This window comes from Pongo abelii, chromosome 16 (assembly GCF_028885655.2).
Source record: "Pongo abelii isolate AG06213 chromosome 16, NHGRI_mPonAbe1-v2.0_pri, whole genome shotgun sequence".
In the NCBI taxonomy this organism is placed as follows: domain Eukaryota; kingdom Metazoa; phylum Chordata; class Mammalia; order Primates; family Hominidae; genus Pongo; species Pongo abelii.
Window position 1 is genome coordinate 22,444,443 of NC_072001.2, and position 21,705 is coordinate 22,466,147.

At 35.1% G+C, this 21,705-nt stretch overlaps 1 protein-coding gene across 1 annotated transcript in view; it reads left to right on the forward strand.

Moving 5' to 3' along the window:
* The first annotated feature begins 310 nt into the window (after positions 1 to 310).
* The window catches only part of LOC134760191 (U3 small nucleolar ribonucleoprotein protein MPP10-like), a 35,861-nt gene continuing 14,466 nt past the window's right edge, over positions 311 to 21,705 (forward strand). Inside the window, exon 1 of the mRNA XM_063716102.1 lies at positions 311 to 458. Coding sequence (XP_063572172.1) covers positions 311 to 458 — 148 coding nt within the window. The remainder of the gene's footprint in view (positions 459 to 21,705) is intronic.

The window sequence follows — 21,705 nt, forward strand, 5'->3', positions numbered from 1 at the left end:
ACCCGGGGTGTGGGTGGATCCATGGCAGGTGGAGGAGCCCGCTCTGGCCAGTGGGTGAGTCAACGTCTGAGTAGAGTGGGCCCAAGGGAGGCTCAGCAGCTCTCATTCTGGAGGTGTTGAAGTGATAGCCTGGCTTCTTCCCCCCTTCCAAATTCAGAAGCAAGTGGGAGACAGATGTGGGAGTTGGGCAGAAGGAGGTCAGGACTTCAGCCTCACCACTGGTGTGTTGAAGCGGAAGTAGGCTCTTAGTTCTGCATTCACATTTGGCATTTGGGCTTCTGAATTCTTTCACCAGAGTCCTGACCTTAAGATGACCCGCTGCTGGCTGGAGTGGAGCAAGCAAGGAGAGTGTCCAGAGATAAGGCTGGAGAGATGTGAGCGGGGCCAAGGGAAGGGATTTGGACTTGACCCTGAGCAGGTAGAAGCCACTGAAGGGATCCGAGCAGGAAGTGACCTGAGTATGTGCCACGTGCCAAGTGGTGAGGGCCCTGGAGGGACTGTTGTGGGCAGGGATACCATTAGGAGGCTCTGCAGTCCTCCAGGTCAGAAACAATAGTTCAGGAGATGGTGGGCACTGTGGATTCCAGAGATGGTAAGATGGAAGAACTGGAAGAAATTGAGTGGGAAGTGGGGAAGGAAGGAATTGAGAATGGCACCCAGGCTTCTATAGGAGCCCTTAGTGAGAACATCTTGCTCAATCCCTCACTGAATAGGTTTGGAAACTGAGACACAGAGTAGGAGGCTCTAATCCAGGCTACTTAGGCAGCCTGTAATGAATTCATGGGGGGCCATGAATTCTGATTGCCCCCTTACCCCACATGCTCAGGGCACCTATCCTACCCATCCCATAATATCCCTGTGCCTCAGTTATCTCATCTGTATAATAAGTACCAGCATATCCACCCTGCCTATTTCCTAGATTTTTAGGATAATCACACATGAAGGTGCTTTGTAGTCTAGAACCTTCCCTTCCACTGGGGATGTTGCTGTTGTCTTCTCAGTTGGCCCCACGCTTGGAGTCCAGGGCAGGCCCTGATGCTGCAGGATGTTAACATTTTTAGTGGTTGTGCTCTCAATGTTCTCTTTCCCTATTTCTTTTTTTTTCAAGTTGGGGTCTCGCTCTGTCACCCAGGCTGGAGTGCAGTGGCATGATCTTGGCTCACTGCAACCTCTGCCTCCTGGATTCAAGTGATTCTCCTGCCTCAGCCTCCTGAGTAGCTGGGATTACAGGAGCGGGCCACCACACCCGGCTAATTTTTGCATTTTTTTTTAGTAGAGACAGGTTTTCGCCATATTGTCCAGGCTGGTCTTGAACTCCTGACCTCAGGAGATCCGCCTGCCTCGGCCTCCCAAAGTGCTGGGATTACAGGTGTGAGCCACTGCACCCGGCCGCCCTTTGCCCATTTATTAATGGGATTATTGGTTTGTTTTTGACCACTGATTTGTTTGAGTTCCTTGTATTTTATGGATGTTAATCTCCTGCCAAATGAGTAGTTTACAAATATTTTCTCCCATTCAAAAGGGTGCCTTGTCACTCTGTTGATTATTTCATTTGCTTTCCAGAAGGATTTGTTTTTAATATAGTACTATTTGCCTATTTTTGTAGCCTGTGATTTTGAGGTCTTAGTCATAAAGCTTTCGCCTAGACTAATGTCCTGAACAATTTTCCTTATGTTTTCTTCTAATATTTTTAGTAGTTTTGGGCCTATATTCATCTTGAACTGGTTTTTCTATATGGTGAGAGATAGAGGTCCAGTTTCATTCTTCTTCTGGTTATCCAGTTTTCCCAGCACCATTTCTTGAAGAAGGTATCCTTTCCCCAGTGTTTATTCTTTACCGCTTTGCCAAAGATCAGTTGGCTGTAAATATATGGATTTATTTCTAGATTCTCTATTGTGTTCCATTGGTGTATGTGTCTGTTTTTATGCCAATACCATGTTTTCTTATTCCCTGTGGCTTTGTAATATATTTTGAAGTCAGATAGTGCAATGCCTCCAGCTTTGCTGTTTTTGCTCAGTATTCCTTTGGTTAGCCGGGCTCTTTCTTGGTTACATGCAAATTTTAGAATTTTTTTTTCTATTTCTGTAAAAAAAAAATTGGTGTTTTGACAGGGATTGCATTGAATCTGCAGATTGCTTTTTGCAGTATGTCCATTTTAATGATATTAAATTGAAGAGGACACAAACAAGTAGAAAGGCATACCATGCTCCTGGATCAAAAGAATTAATTATTCTTAGTTTAGACATGCAGCTACCTTATGCTAAGGACACAGTAAACTTAACTGCCATTACAACAAACCGCAAATCTAGGATACCAGGGTCTTTAAGACCAAAATAATGCTATTCCTTATTATACTCAAAGCAGTGTGAGAGGGAAAACATGTTGTGTTCTTTATCTCTCACAGTGACTATGGGAAGTCAGTGGGAGTTGTTTCATGTGGATAATTCAAGAAATAAAGGTTCCAGTGGCTATGTACTTAGAAATGGGATTCTGTGATAACACCTAATATTTTATGTAGTTAAAACCACTTTTTTCTTGGAGAATGGATATTAAAAGTGGAAGAAGGGGTGACTTTTTACTGTTTGTCTTATATTTGTTTACAGTATGGATTTGATGCCATAAGCTTGTGCTATTTTTTATGTTTATTAATATTGGTATAATAATTTATCATTTCCAGTATTTTCAACAATTCTGAATATCTTATATAACATGTTTTTATATTGGATCATAAAGCTCTTCAATAACTATATGCACTTTTGTTTATCAATCATTAGCACTTAATTTAAGTACTTGTGTATACAAAAATAACAGAAAAATAAAACTGAAAAAAGAAAGGAGGGGAGATAGAAAGGAACGGAGGCCTCTAACCAAATGGCTTTGGAAAGAATAAATCAGTCAGTCCCAAAGTAGTTTCATATAAATATGTACTTTTCAAACACCATGCCTAAAGCACAGTGATTGAGATTACATTAATAAAATGTTGATTTAAAAGTCCTAACAGTTATTTGCATGAAGAAAAGCATTCAAGATGATATATAGTATTTTATGAATTCTGTTGTTGTTTTGTTAATGTCTACAATCCTCAAAACTAATGATTTCTGATTCACTGGTTATATTTCTTAATTTACCATACCAGCATTACATATTACACATTGCAGAGATTAGCAGTGTATTCATTTATAAGAAAATGTTTTCTCAAATGAGAAAAATAGTTATTTTAGCATATTCTAGAAAGTTTAGGGAAACATGTAAACGTTCATCTACCTCTTAATCATAAGCTGCTAAAATCTTGGAGAAAAATCTATTTTGGGTAAAAAAATAAATCACTTGTTATTACCATCATAATGTAGTTGATAATATTTTATCCATATAGCATACATCTTCTACATTAAAATTATATTATGCCAACATAAACTATACAAATAATATCATATAAAACTTAAGTGTAATATATATGATATTGTTACAAAATTCTTAAAATCGAGCGTGTTCATTTTTTAATGCAGCCATAAAGAATGGCCACAAATATGGTGTCTTAACACAACACAAATTTATTACCTTAGAGTTCTGTGGATCAGAAGCCCAACATAGATTTAAGGTGTCAGTAGGGTGCATTTCATTCTGAAGATTCTTGGAAAGGAGAATTTGGTCCCTGCCTCTTCCAGCTTCTAGAGTCCACATAGTTTCCTTGGCTCTTGGCCCCTTCCTCCATTTCAAAAATCTGTCGCTTTGAGCCAAGTCCTTCTCATACTGCCATATCTCTGGTCCTCTCTTCCACCTTTATGTGCTCTTGTGATTACATTGGACTGAATATAATCATGCTAAGGTCAGCTGATTAGCAACTTTAATTTCATCTACATATCCTTATTTCCTCTTCGCCATTTAATGTAACATATTAGTAGGTTTCAAGCATTAGAATATGGAAATCTTTGAGGGGCCATTACTCTGCCTATGACACCAAGATATATGGGTGTGCAGTTGAAAATATTAACTGCAAAAAGTAATTATTTCATATTAAATTGTTGTATAAGGTCCTTTTCAAAATGTAGCCTGTCTTAAAAATGAGACTATATGTAATGCATTTGAATAAATATGCAAATTATATATATTTCATAAACTGAATAAAAACTAAAATGCACAAAAGCACATTACTAAAAGTTTTCTCTATCTTCTTTTATTATTATTCTAGCTATTATATTTGAAATTAAGAATTTAATTTGGTTTATAAATTTATATACTACATTACTGAGTAAGGAGTGTAACCATGCCATTTGTAGATGCAACTGTAATCATTATGTTATAAAATTATTTAGTTTCTAAGAAACTTAGATTAAAAATACATATTATTTAGTAAGTATTGTATCACTTTGAAGAGTTTTTCATAAAATGTTAGAAAGAAAAGTAGTCATAAAACTTCAATACAGAGTAATTAAAAATCATTTAGTTTACCAGTAATCTCAGTATTAGCCCCAAAATACTAAACTCTCTCTCTCTCTTTCTTTTTTCTCTCTGTCACAGACACACACAAACACACTCACATACACACACAGAATGTTCAAATATGTAAAGATATTAAGAATAGAGAGCCAGATTTTCTCTTAATTGAAGAAAGAATTTACAAATTTGAAGGGTAAAAACTTGTGTGGTTGGATCAGAATTAGAAATAAGAGAAATAACAAACACATATTTAATATGCAGACTTTTCATCACCTCTGTCCCTTTCTTGATGCACTGATGCTTCTTCCCCTGCATCAAGATCCTCCCTCCCCACCCCACAACAGTCCCCGAAGTGTGATGTTCCCCTTCCTGTGTCCATGTGTTCTCATTGTTCAATTCCCACCTATGAGTGAGAATATGCGGTGTTTGGTTTTTTGTTCTTGCGATAGTTTACTGAGAATGATGATTTCCAGTTTCATCCATGTCCCTACAAAGGACGTGAACTCATCATTTTTTATTGCTGCATAGTATTCCATGGTGTATATGTGCCACATTTTCTTAATCCAGTCTATCATTACCATAAAACCTAAAGTATAATAATGATAATAATAATAATAATAATAAAAGAAAAAAAAAAAAGATCCTCCCTCCCTTGTCCAGATTTCCCCATAATGTGCAGACAATTGTTTACAAGAAAGCCCTTCTTGAGCTGGTTAGACTTGAACTTCCAGCCTGAGTGTCCCCTAACAGAATGTTCTCATCCTGCTCAACTTCTAACACCCCACACCAGGCTGCACACCCATTTCTAGGCCTCTCTTGGACTCTGATTTCCATGCTTGAATGCCATATCGTTTCTCACCTACAACACTTTTCTACCCAGCCTGGACTCTGACAACATGCCCTCCATTTTGTTTCCCCCTTCTTTGCACAGAGACACTTTCCTAATCCACCTCATGTTGGTGTGTCCATCTCTTGTAGAAACAAGCCTCACCCTGCTTTCACTCTGAAATGATGTCCTGGGTCACCATCCTACTCATTACTTTCTCACACTACTCAAAACACACCACTAATAATCTGTCCCCACGGCACTCTTGTCATCTCCCTCCCACTCCTCTGTCACCTCTTCTGTAACACTGTCTTCCCCATCCTTAACATAATGCTGCTGTATTTGGCCCTACCTAGGAATAGAGTAGTTGAAGAAGAGAAAGGAATAAAAGGGAGGGAAAAGATGAAGTGGTTGTTTAAAAGAAAGATGATGAGGAAAATGAACAGCCCAATATAATCCTGAAAGTCATCAATATTAGTGTTTATTTCAGGTTAAATTTTTAAATGAAGTATCTTTATATCTTTGATGAAGAAGATACATCCAATGTACAGTATTCAGCTCAGGGTTTTGTATGGGAAAGAAATGTTTACTAATGAAGATCTAAAAAACTGTGAGCAGGAAGATCAAGTGTGAAGAAAATCATGTCATAGAAATATCTAAAGGCACAAGATGTGGCATAGACAAGTAAAGTGTTTGGAACATGAATGTATGATGATCTGAGTATTAATAGGAATGCCATATGCAAAACTGCTGTATTTATTCTGTGTGGTTTTGAAGGGATAACTGGGTAAAGCATAAACAGAAAAACCTAAACTAGCCTTTCTAAATATAAAAGCCATTAAAAAAATAAGAAAGGCTTTTTTAAAAAATACGGAGGTATGAGCACATGCTTCCAACATTTTCCTCACTGCATATGCCCTCCATCATTACCTAACCAAAATATTTGATGAGCCAAAAAGTATGTGGACACGTTGGAAAAACTGGATGTATGCTGGTGATTTTAGAAGTGTCTATCTTCAAATTCAAATTATGTGAGCATTCTTTTAGATACTGTACCAATGGATCAAGATGAATAGAAATCAGCAAAGATCAAATAAAAACTTGAGTTCCTGTGACAGGTCCTCCATGGCATGAGAATTAAAAATAAGCAACATGAACAGAACTCTACCAGTAACTTCAGAGAGAGAGAATGATAGGTCCACTGGGCACATGACTGCTCCATAATCACATCTGCTTTGTTTGGTGTGACATCAGAGAGAAAGCCTGCAGCATGGTGGCCTTTACTTGTCAGGGCTTTCTCTGATGCTGACCGTTTCTCCATACTTCTCACCCCTGTGAATTTGGAAAACCCAGTTACATTTTGTGAGAAAATAAATGGAAGTGACTACTGAATTGGGTAAATACACCGAATTGGCATTTAAAGCCATTAAAAGTTTAATTAACTGAAAACTGTCTAATTAAAACTCAAAACAGGATTCCATTTATTTTTCTTTTCTCCAAATGCTCATATTTACCTTCACTTTGACCCCTTGTTTAAACTTTTTTTTTTCTATTTGTTTGCTTGTTTTTGTCTGTCTTCGGCTGATAAATGGAATGAATAGGGGGATAAAAGTGAAATAAGATGGAAGAGAAAGGGGAATAAAGAGAAGAAATGAGAGAAAAACTTTTTGTGAGGTAAGTTTAGATATGTAAAGTGAGCACTGATATATATAAGTACTAGGAACAAACTACAGAGAATGCTCCAATGTGTGAAAAGATTTTAATGTGGTGCTAAAGGAAATGTGTAAGACTGAGTTAAAATGGGATGCCATGCACACAGTCTTTATTTGGTGTGGGATCTGGGGCAGGACAGTTAACCATATACAGCCCTTTCTTATGTCAGTGATTACAGCATCAGCTGATGGAAGAGGTAATAAGGAAAATAATTTCATCTCTGTACTTGAAGTCGTGAAATGTAAGGACAGAGAAAGCTATGGTATGGACATGACAGAATACTTTTTCTAAAAACTCCTAAAGGTATGAGTTACTAATAAAGAAATAAGGATTTATAGAATTTAAATCAATTCATTTATAGCTGGAAAGAGCTAATATGCCTTATGTATTTTGTTATTTTGTACAAGCCAAACTAATAAATTTATCTTGGTAGGTTTTCAAATAGGAAACCTATTGTGTAAATTTTAAAACCAATTCTGATACCTCATGAACCATAATTCCCAAGAGCATACTTTTTCTAATTATATCTTCTTTAAGAAAATTTACGATGAATGTAACACCTTAAAATATATTAACATAATCTTTCAGATCCTCTCAACACACATTCAAAGCTAAAATGTTTAAAAGTAACATGTTATAACACAGCTGGATTAGAACTCCTTGACATGACACCTTTTAAAACACCTGTGTTTCAAAGTCTAGTAGTAGGCTCAGTTGGAAGATATAAAGCTGAAAAGAATACTTAGCACAGGGAGAGGGTTTTACAAACCAGAACTGCTCATGAAAGTATAGTTCACATGGGTATTACAGTAATAATACAATTTCTCTTTGGCTTGAAATCCACTATGCATTGCTCACATTCTTCAATAAAGAGGCTTGAGTTCCAATAACCCGGTCTCTTCTGTCATCTCTTTGAGATAGTTCAATTGAAGAACAGGTAGTTTTCTCAGTAGGTGTCTTTACACGAGACCTTAATAACTCAGTACCTGCATTGGTCCACAAGGTGAGAAATTGAGTTAAAAACTACATGAAAAATGTCGCTATGCTAAAATTTGTATAATGCCAAATTAAATTTAGTAGTGATTTTAAACTAAATTTAACAGTGATTTTTTTTGGTCTTATAGTGGCAGAAATGTCAACGGGGCATTGTGATGTTGTGTAAGCATCACCTTGAATACTGTCATAATCACTGGCACAGCATACACAATGTGCTCATGAATAAAAAATAGGTGGTAGTTTGATTTAGTTTTTATAATCATATATTAATCATAAACAATTTTATATTCTACTCTACGTAAATTACAAGCATAAAGGGAAAATATTTATGCAGTGAGTCAAATATTTTTACCAAAGCAAAAGGTATTCATAAAACACTAGGTAATAAAGAAAATAAATTATGCTTTTTTGCTCCCTTAATAATGCTGGGATGTTAGGAATTCAGTATAATTACACAGATAAATGGAGAGTCAGTATTAGAATTAAAATGTAAGGGAAATATATTAGTGACTCTGACAGCACAACACAACTAATTTAAGGGAAAAAATGCAAGAACACATTTATAAACATTTCAGATTTCCATGAGTTTCAGAAAATAACATGGTACATAGTCATTTGTACTAATATAAAGTAAATATAAAAACTAACAGAATACGAATAAAACATGCAAAAGCTTACAATAATGTACCTTTTACAAATAAGTAGCATATATTTGCTATTCAATTTGTGTGTTGTGTTTGTGTACAAAAACAAAAAAACCCAAAAACGCATATTTAAATTATTAAATTTTATTTTTATCTGGATTGAAATACACACATTGTACGTTACTAATTATTCCCTAATTTGCTAATGTCATGCACTTAGCCAAACTTTGGTTAATAGGTGGTTGTGGTACTGAAGAATGAGAAACAAAAGATCTCCTTCTTCCTTTTATGAAAGTAAATGTAATTTATTTAGTGTATCAGTCTTAAGAACTTACATATTAATAAGTCTTCCAATTGTTGTTTTTTGCATTCCAAAACAAAACTACTGTCTACCATATTTTTAGCCAATTTGAGTGATTTTCCTTATTCATAATCATTTTGTTCTATTGTGGCAAATGGGTACATTTATAAGGTGAAGAGCTGATTGTAAGGTGCCATCTGTTATGCTACATAATAGTCTTTTTGTTTGATGTGCTGTATAAGGATCAGACCCTCAAACTTGACCTCATCAGCATCATGAGATAGATAATGGATCTAGTTAGTACCGATATAACTCATTCATATTCTATTGTGAAACACATTGGAGTCTCAACTCATATTTGATTACATTTCCATTAATCATTATTAAAGATTCCTCTGTGTAAATGAAATGGCATTTAGTTCATTTAACATATAATTGAGTTCTAGTGGAGCAGAAATTGTTTCATAGAATTCTTAAGTACTTTTTGAACGTAAAATAACACAGGTACCAATTTGTCGGTAGTTTTCTGTATCAATGTTTTCCCATTAACTTCAATTTCCATATACTGGACCAATAGCTATTGGTTCATCTTGCCCATCACGGTCCTCATTCCTCATTCAGTTATGTGGTATCATACACTTAATGAAATAAGTTACACCTTTGGATATCTTCTAAATGAAATATTTTTAGTTTTGTATGGAGCGATAAATGTCCTCATCGTGAAAAGAAAGTGTAAGCACGCACTCTTCTGTTAGGGAAAACCTCATATTTAAGAGGATGCTATCTGTAGTTTATGAGTAATTCCTTCAAACAGAATTAAAAGTATCTTATTTACCCTAATCAAAATTATAAATCAGGGTTGGGCATGGTGGCTCAGACCTGTAATCCCACCACTTTTGGAAGACGAGGTGGGTGGATCACTTGAGGCCAGGAATTCGAGACTAGCCTGGACAAAATGGCAAAACCCCGTCTCTACTAAAAATACAAAAATTAGCCTGTCTCAGCTGCTTGGGAAGCTGAGGCATGAGAATTTCTTGAACCCATGAGGCAGAGGCTGCAGTGAGCTAGGGTCGCACCATGGCACTCAGCCTGGGCAACAGAGCAAGACCCTGTCTCAAAAAAAAAAAAAGAAAACAATCTTCATCAAATGTTTTCTTCTTAATTTTTTGCAATTTATTGCAATTTTGCAATAAATTTTGCAATTTATTCCCAATTTGAGAATTCAGTCCTCTATACAAACCATTTTTGTTCATTTTTACATTCATAACTCTGTAAGTGTAAAACCTCTGTAAGTTTAAAACTTTTAATATAAAAGTTTTATTTGTTCTTAATTTTTAATATCATTTGATCCTCATTAATCTTGGATCCCTTGGAAATTTGTCTACTTCATAAAATTTATTTATAACCTCAAAATTAACACTAGCAGCACTTTTGTGGTCATTTGTGGACAAGTGGTGAGTGGCAAAAACTTTCATTCACATTGTGCACAGGTTCCCAGCTAAAATTAAATGAGCCAAAGCTGTTTGTTTCAACTCTATATTGTAAAGAAATGGCCCTTTCATGATCTAATTGGTGCCATATTTTTCACAACTTTGTCCTTTCTCTTGGTGATTTCACTATTTAAATATCTCCCAAAGATAATGCTGAAGTGCTGCTTGGTTTTTCTGAGGGAAAACAGCTGATATGTCTTAGGAAGAAAATCTATGAATTAGCCAAGCTTTGTTCAGACATAATTTATATAGTGCTGTTGGCTGAGTTCATATAAATAAATCTGTATTTTAACATAGATTAAATAACATGTCTTTAAATAGAAATAGACATAAAACTAGGATATGTGTTGATTGCTTGGTAAAATGTGACCAGAGACTCACAGAAATCTAAGCCTGTGTTTCTCCCAGGAGTAAGCCTTCAACATTTGTTAATTCAGTGTTATCTGTGACTTTATAGAACATAACAACTGCATATAAGGAAAAATGCTTGCATGTGAGAGAGTAAGCTGGAAGAATTTGGAAAATAATATTTTTATCAATCTTAATATTTCTAATCTCAAAAAGCTTATAATTTCACTTATGAGACCTAATATAATCAAACTCATAGAAGCAGAGAGTATATTGGTGGTTTCCAGGAGCTGAGAGAAAGAAATGCAGAGCTATTGTTCAATGGGTATGAAGTTTCAGTTACGCAAGATGAATAAGTACTAGCCATCTTCCATAAAACATAGTATCCAAAGTTAACAACGCTCTATTGTGCACTTAAAGAATTTTTGAGAAGGTAGAACTCATATTGTGTTCTTAAAACACACACACACACGCACACACCAACACACACACCAACACACACACACAGCCCAAAACCAAAACAACAACAGCAATCAAGAAAACAAAGGAACCTGAGGAAGCTTTTGGAGGTGATGGATGTTTATATCCCTGTGGTGGTGATTTCATGGGTGTATGCAAGTGTCCAAACTCATCACATTGTACACATTAAATATGTGCAGCTTTTTGATGTATCTATTATACCTCAATGAAGCTGTTACAATCACTAATCAAGACAGAGAATATTTCAATATTTTTTAAAAATCAAAATTAATCCAACAAAGCTATGTTGACCAACATATAAAAATTTAATACATGAAATGTAACTCTGCAAAAAAAGAAAGAAAATACAAGTATTTTCAATCTAATTTCAGTGTTTCCCGTATGACTCTGAATTTCTCAATCACTCGCTATACAAAATAAAAATTCGTGTATATATTTGACCCTTTGTATCTATAACCTTCTGCATCCGTGAATTCAACCAACCACAGAGCAAAAATATTTTTTAAAAAAACACAAAAAATAACAATACAGTAAAAAATACAGATAAAAATACAGTATGCTATTTACATGCATTTATATTGAAGTAGGTATCATAAGTAATCTAAAGATGATGTAACGCATATGGGAGAATGTACGTAGGTTATATGAAAATACTATGTCATTTTATTTATTTATTTTTTTTGTTTTTGAGACGGAGTCTCGCCCTGTCACCCAGACTGGAGTGCAGTGGTGCGATCTCGGTTCACTGTAAGCTCCGCCTCCCGGATTCACACCATTCTCCTGCCTCGGCCTCCCGAGTAGCTGGGACTACAGGCACCCGCTACCACGCCCGGCTAATTTTTTTGTATTTTTAGTAGAGATGGGGTTTCACCGTGTTAGCCAGGATGATCTCGATCTCCTGACCTCGTGATCCACCTGCCTCGGCCTCCCAAAGTGCTGGGATTACAGGCGTGAGCCACCGCACCCAGCCAATACTATGTCATTTTATATGAGGAACTTGAGCATCCATGGATCTTAGTATCCAAAGGAGTCCTGAAACCAATTCCCTATGGATACCAAGGGAGGACTGTACATTGTTCTAACATTTGCCTTCATTTTCATCCTATTCTGAGCTGTACCATATCTATTATAAACATATGAATGTGTATTCATTTATTGTAAGCATTTTTTTCTGTAAACTGATGCAAAATATTTTTAGTGATCTTGATCTTGTAAATACATAAATAGGAAGCCAATTAGCATTTTAGGTTCACATTTGCTTTTGAAATGCCAAATCATCATTTTTGAGTTATTCATAGTGTCATTTATAATTGGGGTTGTTTTTATTTTCACTTCAATTTTTAATAATGTTTTAACTTACTTTGTATTTTGTTCATGACTCTACCACAACATTCTGTTGCATCTTTGTCTTATGTTTTCTAGTTACGATCTTTCTTGTTGCAGCACAACATGTAGCTGTTTCACTATAGACCTTTTTGTTTCTTATTTTTTCTCTGTTTTACATACCTTTTCATATTTTTATATTTTTAGAGAATTTCCTTTAGTACTACTCTCATTTCACATTAGTTTGTATTTAAAATCATAGTTTTAATTTCTCAGAGATGCATAGTTTCTATTTTTTATGGCATTTCTATCTTTTTATATACAGTATCTTCTCCAATAACACTGAGAAAATAAATTAGTAATTTCTTAAATATTATCCATTGTGCACTGATCTACTTCTGTTTTATCCTCAGCTTTCTAAATATATTGACCTCCCTCTCTTCTTCCTAGATGCTGATTTTCTTCATATAACTATTGATCTATGGCTATTTGTTCATGGTTTAAGAAATAACTGGGTAGCTCCTTCTTTCATGAAGGATTGACTTTTATGAGATTTGCCGTCATGCTAAATACAACTAGAACCTTCCCCCCAAAAAATGTAAAATGATATATTTTAAGACAAGGAACATTAGGTAGCACAGGACTGTGATACCTGAGAGAAGGAAAACAGAGTAAATTCAAAATCATTGTCAGGCCTCAGAACAAGTAGGGAGAACCCAGGAGGAGCAGTGTTCTTCTGCTTATATGTGGAGATGAGGGCATTAAGTTCAGGAAGGCAAAGATGGCTAGACTGCTGGGTGGGGTACTAAGAGGAAGACGCTGATACAGAGAGTGACAGCTCAAGGGATGTGCTGAGGCATTTCCCTGAATCAGACCAAAGATTGATGTACACATGTGTGAGGAATCTCTCTAGAATAATGGAAAGACACACCTTGAAGCACACAACAAACCAACTGGAGCTTCCAGAGGGCTAGGAAACATTTTGTTTCCACCAGCTAGGATGGAGAAAGCTTGTAATAATTCACAGGGCATAAGAAATAATTATAAGGAAGGTCATGTTGTAGAAGGGGGCTGCATTTGTACCAAGTAAAGAAAGGCTGTTATGGATATATTAATTAGAAGATTGGAAAATGATATACCATGGAAAAACAAAGTCTGAAGTAGACTTCAGATAAAATACTATTTCTAGAGATAAGGAGAAATATTCCAAACTATAAATGGTGTAAATTCATTAAGAAAACATAACAATCTTAAATGTATATGTTCCTAACAACAGAGCATCAACAAATACAAAATAAATACAAATATGAAGTAAAAACTGAAAAGAAAAATCCTGATTTTTATCAAGTAATTTAAATTCACATTATATTATATATTTATTTATATTATAAATTTATTTATATTATATATTTCTCCAGTCTCAACTCTGAGTGCAAGTTTTTATCTGCTTTTTTCTCAAAACCTATCTGTGGAAAAAGAAATAAAATGGTATTTTGAAGGAATTTTTGCCCCCAAGGTTTACCATTTCATGTTTGTCCTATCCTTACTTGCTTGAAACCTTCCTATTGCATTGTATGCCTTTAGCACCATTCTAAATTGTTTTTACATTTTCAAGGATGGTTTTAAATTCCTAAAATTTGCCTTTTCCCAAATATTTATCTCAGAATTTTTGAGACCTGGGAATTTCGGGTGTCTAAAGCACAGAAAGGCTTTTACCTCACATGTTGAGATACCATAAGAAACTTAGGCTGTGGTACTTTTCTCTGAATTATCAGTTACCACCTTTCCATCTGCCTTCTATCTTCCAGAAATGTATTGTTATCTCCCTGCTACTAATTGTCCTAGTTTTATAAATGTGCTTGGTCTAAATCGCCAATGTTCTTTTGAAATAAATTTAATGTGGCCTCTTAAAAAGGAGGAGATTAATATATATAGTGAGGCAGCTATGATAATTTCAAACATTGCCATGTTTAATCCATGTTTAATATATTTTATGTGATTTAGTCTTTTTCTTATTTACTTATAAACATCTATTTTTTAATTGACAAAATTATATATATCGTGTACAATATGTTTTGTAGTATGTTTACATTATAAAATTGCTACATATAGCTAAGTAACATATACATTACCTCATATACTTTTGGTGGCAAGAACACTTAACATCTCTTTTCTTAGCAATTTTCAAGAATTCAAGGCATTGTTATTAACTATAGACCTATGTTGTACAAAACATCTCTTGAACTTACTCCTTCTACCTAACTGAAATTTTGTATCCTTTGATTAACATCACACCAACACTCATCCGCACCCCCATCTGCAGCCCCTGGGCACCATCATTCTATTATCTAATTCTATGAGTTCAACTTTTTTAGATTCCAAATATAAATGAGATCATGTGGTCTTTGTCTTTCTGTGCCTGGTTTATTTAACTTAACGTAATGTCTTTCAGGTTCACTATGTGTCACAAATGACGAGGTTTTCTTTTTTAAAAAAAGGTTGAATCATATTCCATTGATTAAATATACCACATTTTATGTATTCATTTATTAATGAACAATTATGTTGATTCTATATCATAGCTAGTGTGAATAATGTTGCAATTAACATGGGAGTGTAAACATCTTTTGGCATACTGATACCATTTTCTTTGGATATATACCCAGTAGTGGGGTGGTATGATATGATAGTCCTATTTTAAGACTAAATTAAAAATTTCCATTCTGTTTTCCATTATGTCTATAATAATTTGCATTTAATATACAACAGTATACAAAGGGTCCCTTTTCCCCATACCTTTGCCAATGTTTGTTATCTCTTGATATTTTGATCCTAAAGAGGATGAGGTGATAACATATAGTTGTTTTGAATGCATCTCCCTGATGATTAATGATATCGAGCAGCTTATTATATAGTTGTTGGCCATTTTTGTATCTTCTCTGGAGAAATGTCTCTTTAGGCTCCTTGCCCATTTGTTAATTGGGTATTTGTCTTTCTGAGTTGCATGAATTCTTTACAAATTTTAGGTATTAACCCTTTTTCAGATATGTGGTTGACAAATATTTTCCAAATCCCTAGCTTCCATTTTATTTTGTTGTTTCCTTTGCTTTGAAGAAACTTTTTGAATTTGATGTTTTATTTTTATAGCATTGCTTATTGGTATGGTTTGGCTGCGTCCCCACCCAAATCCCATCTTGAATTGTAGTTCCCATAATCCCCGCATGTCATGGAGGGACCCAGTGGGAGGTAATTGAATCATGGGGGTGGTTACCCCCATGCTGTTTTTCTGATAGTGAGTGAGTTCTCATGAGATCTGATAGTTTTATGAGGGGCTTCTCCCCCTCCGCTCAGCACTTCTTTCTCCTGCTGCAATGTGAAGGAGGATGTGTTTGCTTCCCCTTCCGCCATGATTGTAAATTTCCCGAGGTCTCCCCAGCCGTGCAGAACTTTGAGTCAATTAAAACTCTTTCTGTTGTAAATTACCCAGTCTGGGGCATTCCTTCATAGCAGCGTGAGAACGGACTAATACGCTTATGTAGCCTGAGCTTTTGATATGATATCCGAAAACACAAACAAAAAAAAATCATTGCCAAGGCTGCTGACAAGGAACTTTTTCTCTGCATTCTCATCTAAACGTTTTATGGTTTCTGGTGTTACATTTAGATCTTTTGTCCATTTTAACTTTTTTTGTGTTTTGTATAATAAATGGGTCCAATTTTACTGTTTCCATGTGGAAATCCAGTTTTCCCAGAACCATGTATTGAAGAGACTATGTTTTACCTATTGTAACCTCTTATTGCCCTTGTCAAAAGTTACTGGACCATATAAGTTTGGGTTTGCTTCTGTGGTCTCTATTATATTCTACTGCTCCATGCGTTTGTGAGCGAAATAGATGATTGGAAATCAAATTTGAGCAACCATTAAATGTGTTTTCTTCCTCCTTGTGTTTCTTTTAGTATTGAAGCTTTGCATTTTTAAGTAATTGTACATGCATAAGAAGTTGCAGAAAAAGAACACAGAGGCCCCATGTCCTCTTCATCCACTGAAGAGGATGAAAGTCCCACCTTTCCACTAATCTTCCTACACCACCACCACAGAGGGCAGCAGAAGTTTCTCATTACCTCCTGGTGGTGGTAGAAGTCCAGGTACCTAGTGCCTCTGAAGGCACTACAAGGTTGGGGGGTGGGGTAGAAGATGTTATTTTTTGGAGTTGGTGAAATTTCTGGTTTTCCAATAACCCCCTTCTCACACTACTTGAGGAAGGAGTGGGACAGGCACCTCTTATAGTCATGCAAAGTTGGAAGTATTCGCTTTCCACTCAGGCTTTGCTGATGTGTGTATAGATGGAGATGCAGGTTTAGGTTTTTCTCATGGCTAGGGTAGGAGTAGAGAAGTATCATTATTGAAAAATTTTACTGCTTGCTAGGATCTTCCTTTCCTGGCCCTTTGTCTAGAGAGGACAAGCTTTTCTTTTTTCTTGGTGTGACTCTTTGCTGTTTCTAGGTTGTAAGTTTCTCCAGTATCCAGTCCAGTTAAAATGAAGTGAAAAGAAACCCCAGTGGAACTCACCTTCATGTAATTCTTCTGGCACAAGGCCTTTAGCATGTCTGCCTTCTTCTCTCCACGTTTTTATGTTGTTTTACAATTTTAGCTGTACATAGCATGAAGAACACTGAGAAGTATTTCTATTACATCTTTCCTAAAACTTGGAATCTCTTTCCCTTTTTGAAACGTGTTCTGTATATAAAAATTAACTTTAAAAATATTCTGCATCTTTTATTTTAGTTTCTTTAAAACATTACAGCAATAAAAAGAATGCAATCTTTAGACAAAAAAAAGTTAACTAAGCTCAAGTGAATATTTACTTTAAAATAAAATTCTTCATTTTGCACAGTAATTCACTTTCAAATTTCAATAATCTCTCTCTTAAATATAATACGTGGTACAATTCCTTTGAATGTAAAAATTTACAGGACTTTTCAGGTACCCATCATTCTATAAAAGGATGCATATTTGTATTGAAAATTCTAAGACTGGCACTGGGAAGATGATTTTAGATACTGTCTTTATTTATTTTTCTTTGAATTTGTATTAATAGTAGAAATTCACAAGTGCCTCACATTCATAACAGTGTTCTTTGTGCTTTGATCTATAGTTGTAATCTTCCCAGGCACTGGAGGCAATGTTGTTTACTCAACATAAAAAAGTAAGGGTCACAGCTCTGCTTGCATTTTCAGCCTGAATATGCTGAGAATATTCTTATAAGACTCTTGGATCATTATTACATCCATTATGCACATAGCTATTACACTAACTTTAATTTGAACTTTGTTTCCAATGATGCAAAAATCCCTGAGTCTGTAGTTAAGCCAGCATAGTCTGAGTGAGTGTAGAGATAAACCCATTATAGGAAAAAATACATTCTTACTACTAAAAGGTCACAATGTTCCCAGACTCCAGAAAAGGGTGAAAAAAAATACTCGTCTTTTCCCATGAAATGCTGTTTGTCCAGCTTTGATGGTGATGCCAGGCCAGAGCCCCTTCTTCCATTATCTTCTTCTGTCTTCTTTGCTTTAGTCTTTTATCTTCTCTGCCCTGACCCAGACTCCTAACTTCAATACTCTGAGGTCCTTGTAATCGTCATCACCGTTTTGACTTCATGAAAGTTGGAAGACTGACAGCAGTTATTATTCTGCTTCATTTTGGAGGACTTCACCATTTTGGTTTCATCTTGGAGCACTGACAGCAGTTTTCTACTAAGTCCCACTCTGTGCTATTTCAACTTTGAGGTTCTTTAAGGTAGAGCTTTTAAAAATAAATAAATGTTTATCATGTATACAATATAATGTCTTTGCTATACATAAAAATATGTATGATATTTAAAATGTTGAGCACATTGATAGCAAAACTTGATGAATCATGCTCACGGAGTCTTTGTCTTTACGCCCCTCAAAGTCAAGCAGAAACAGAAAAAGAGATGAAGTGGAATGAAAATCTTGCTTTGCCATATGAGGTTTAGAATATTTAACTTAGTCTTAAATTTATTTCTCTTACAAGTAGCTGGAAAGATTAGAAATAGGATTTTCAATGTCAGTAAACATTAAGCATGCTGATATCATATTTACATTCCTGATTGTTTTATGTATGTAAACACATATATTGGAAATACATAATATATATAAATACAGTTGACCCTTGAACAACATGGGTTTGAGCTGCACAGTTTCACTTATACATACATATTTTTTCAATAAATATACTGGACAATGTTTTGAAAATTTGCAACATTTTGAAAAAAATTGCAGACAAACTGCACAAAATATAATTTATCAATACAACTTATGAAAAGTTAGGTAGCTCATGAATGCATAAAATATATGTAGATGCTAGTCAATTTTATTATTTACTATCATGAAATACACACAAATTTATTATAAAATGTCAAAATTTATACAAAACTTACAGACCATACATGGCACCATTCACAATGAAGAGAAACGAAAACAAACATAAAAATCCGGTATTAAAACATAATTGCCTAAAATTATAGTACATTTTGTACTACTGTAATGATTTTGTAGCCACCTCCTGTTGCTATTTTGGTGAGTTTGTGTTGCAGGCATCCACTAAAAACATGGTGTGGCTCTAGTCAACTTCGAGTGAACAGTTCATCTCTTCAGTAAATTGTGTATTCAAGTAAAAAGTGTTCTCTCACAGTTCTTCTGTTATTTTTCACTGTGTTTAGTGCAATATCATAGACTTTGAATAACACAGGGGACCTATATGCAGTGCCGCCATTGATGCTAGAAGTGCTCCACAGAAGCATGAAAAAGCCATGGCATTACAAGAAAAAGTCGAATTGCTTGGTACATACCAAAGATTGAGGTCTGCAGCTACAGTTGCCCATCATTTCAAATAAATGAAACTAGTGTAAGCACCATTGTCAATGTAAGAAAAAAAACTGCTGCAGCTATGCTAGCAGGTACAGAAACCTTGCACTTTTCATGAAATACATTTTTTATCTCATACCCTTATGCTAGTATAGAAAAATGCAGCTCTTATGTTAGCATAGGATTGTTATAAGGAAAACATACCAATAGACTCTAATATAATTCAAGAAAAAACTAACCATTATATGGAACTTAAATCAAAAGGAAGATGAAGTATCAAAGCTGGAAAATTTATTGCCAGCAAAGGATGGTTTGATAATTTTAGAAAAAAAAGTTTGGCCTAAAATTGTCTACATAACAGGAGAAGCAGCTCCTATCAACCAAAAGGCAGCAGATGAGTACCCAGATGCCATAAAAAATAATTGAAAAGAAAAGGTATCTGCCTGAACAGGTTTTTAATGCAGGTGAAAGGTCATAAGGACTTTTAAGGCTCATTATGCATGGCACTCTATGGAAATAATTTTCAACTCTATGGAAGAGAACCCTGATAGAACATCTGGAAGAATTACACTGTTAAATTTGCCATCATTGTTACAGAAAAGCAATGAAAACCATCAAGGTTGAAACAATAAATTGCTGCTGGAGAAAACCGTATCCAGAAAACGGTGCTTGACTTCACAGGATTTCTGGCAGAGCCAATCTAGGACATAATAAAAGAGATTGTGGATATAGCAAAAAAAGGTGAAGTATGAATGGTTTCAAGATATGAGTCTTGGAGAAATTCAAAAGTTAACAGACACCACACAAGAGGAATTAACAGAAGATTACTTGATAGAGATGAGTGTTTCTAAACTAGTGCCAGATAATGATGATGGGGAAGATGTAAAATAAGCAATGCCAGAAAACAAGTTGACTTTTGACAATCGGTCAAAAGGTTTCCAATTATTCAAGACTGCTTTTGACTTCTCTTACTATAAGGAACCTTCTTTGATATGGGACTGAAACATGATGGAAGACAGATTTTTACCATATAGGAACATTTTTAGAGAAATTAAAAAGCAAAAAAGTCAGAAATTATTATGTATTTTCACAAAGTTGGGCCAACTTTGCCTGCTTCTCGTGACTTCCCTTCTATAGCCTCCACAAATCTGCCTGTGCTACCCATGAGATAGCAAGACCAACCACTCCCCTTCCTCCACCTCAGCCTACTCAATGAGAAAATAAGAATTAATAAATTATGGTGACCAACTTCATAAATAGTAAATATATTTTATCTTTCTTATAATAATAATTTTATATTTTTAGCTTAATTTACTGTTAGAATACAGTACATAATGCATAGAACATTTAAAAGATATGTTCATCAAATGCTTATGTTACTGGTAAGGCTTCTGGTAAACAGTAGGCTATTAGTTAAGTTTTTCAGGAGACAAAAATTATACACAGATTTTTGCCTTTGTGGGAAATCAGCACCCCTAATCCCCACATTGTTCAAGGGTCAACTGTAATACATAACACATATAAATATATATATTATATACATAGTAATCCAATACTCAAAAATACTAACCAGGGAAACACGCTTTTTCTGAGAAATTAATATTTTATTAAATTGAAAATATATTGTGTTTTCATTAGTTTTCATTAGTGACTCCTTTTTGTGAGGTCATAATAAAATCCAAAATAAGGTCCATGTGGCAGTGGAACCAGCAATAAAAAATATTTGAATAGCTAGATGAGCACTGAAATATGACACCCAGAAAATATCGTGACAGACAATAGCTGGATGTAGAGCGTAGAAAGCAGTCAAGGAGGCAACAGATGACATAGTGGAATTTGGGTAGATTTAGGTGGATGACCAGAAGACTGGAAGACACAATATAGGGAAGTTAAGGCAGACTGTTGTGACAGAAAAACGATAGCTGAAGGTGTCATTCCTACCATGATCATTTAAATTGTAGCAATGGGTTTAAAGCAGGTGTGGTGATTCATGTGACCACATGAAAAATAAAATCCCCTGGGTAACCACATCAAACATACTCCTACACTCTAGGGAACATACGGGGAAGGAAGCCGATGGACAGTAGATCCCTACAGAGGTTATACAGTAGGCTTGTGGAAAGAGCAGATTGTTTTGTTCAAGACAGAATTAATCTTTTATAGTTTTGCTTTTCTGCACAACAAGAACATTATTTAGCTACTATGTATAAGCAGTTAAATTTGATTTCTTTGGTTTATAATAACGTTAAGCATGGTG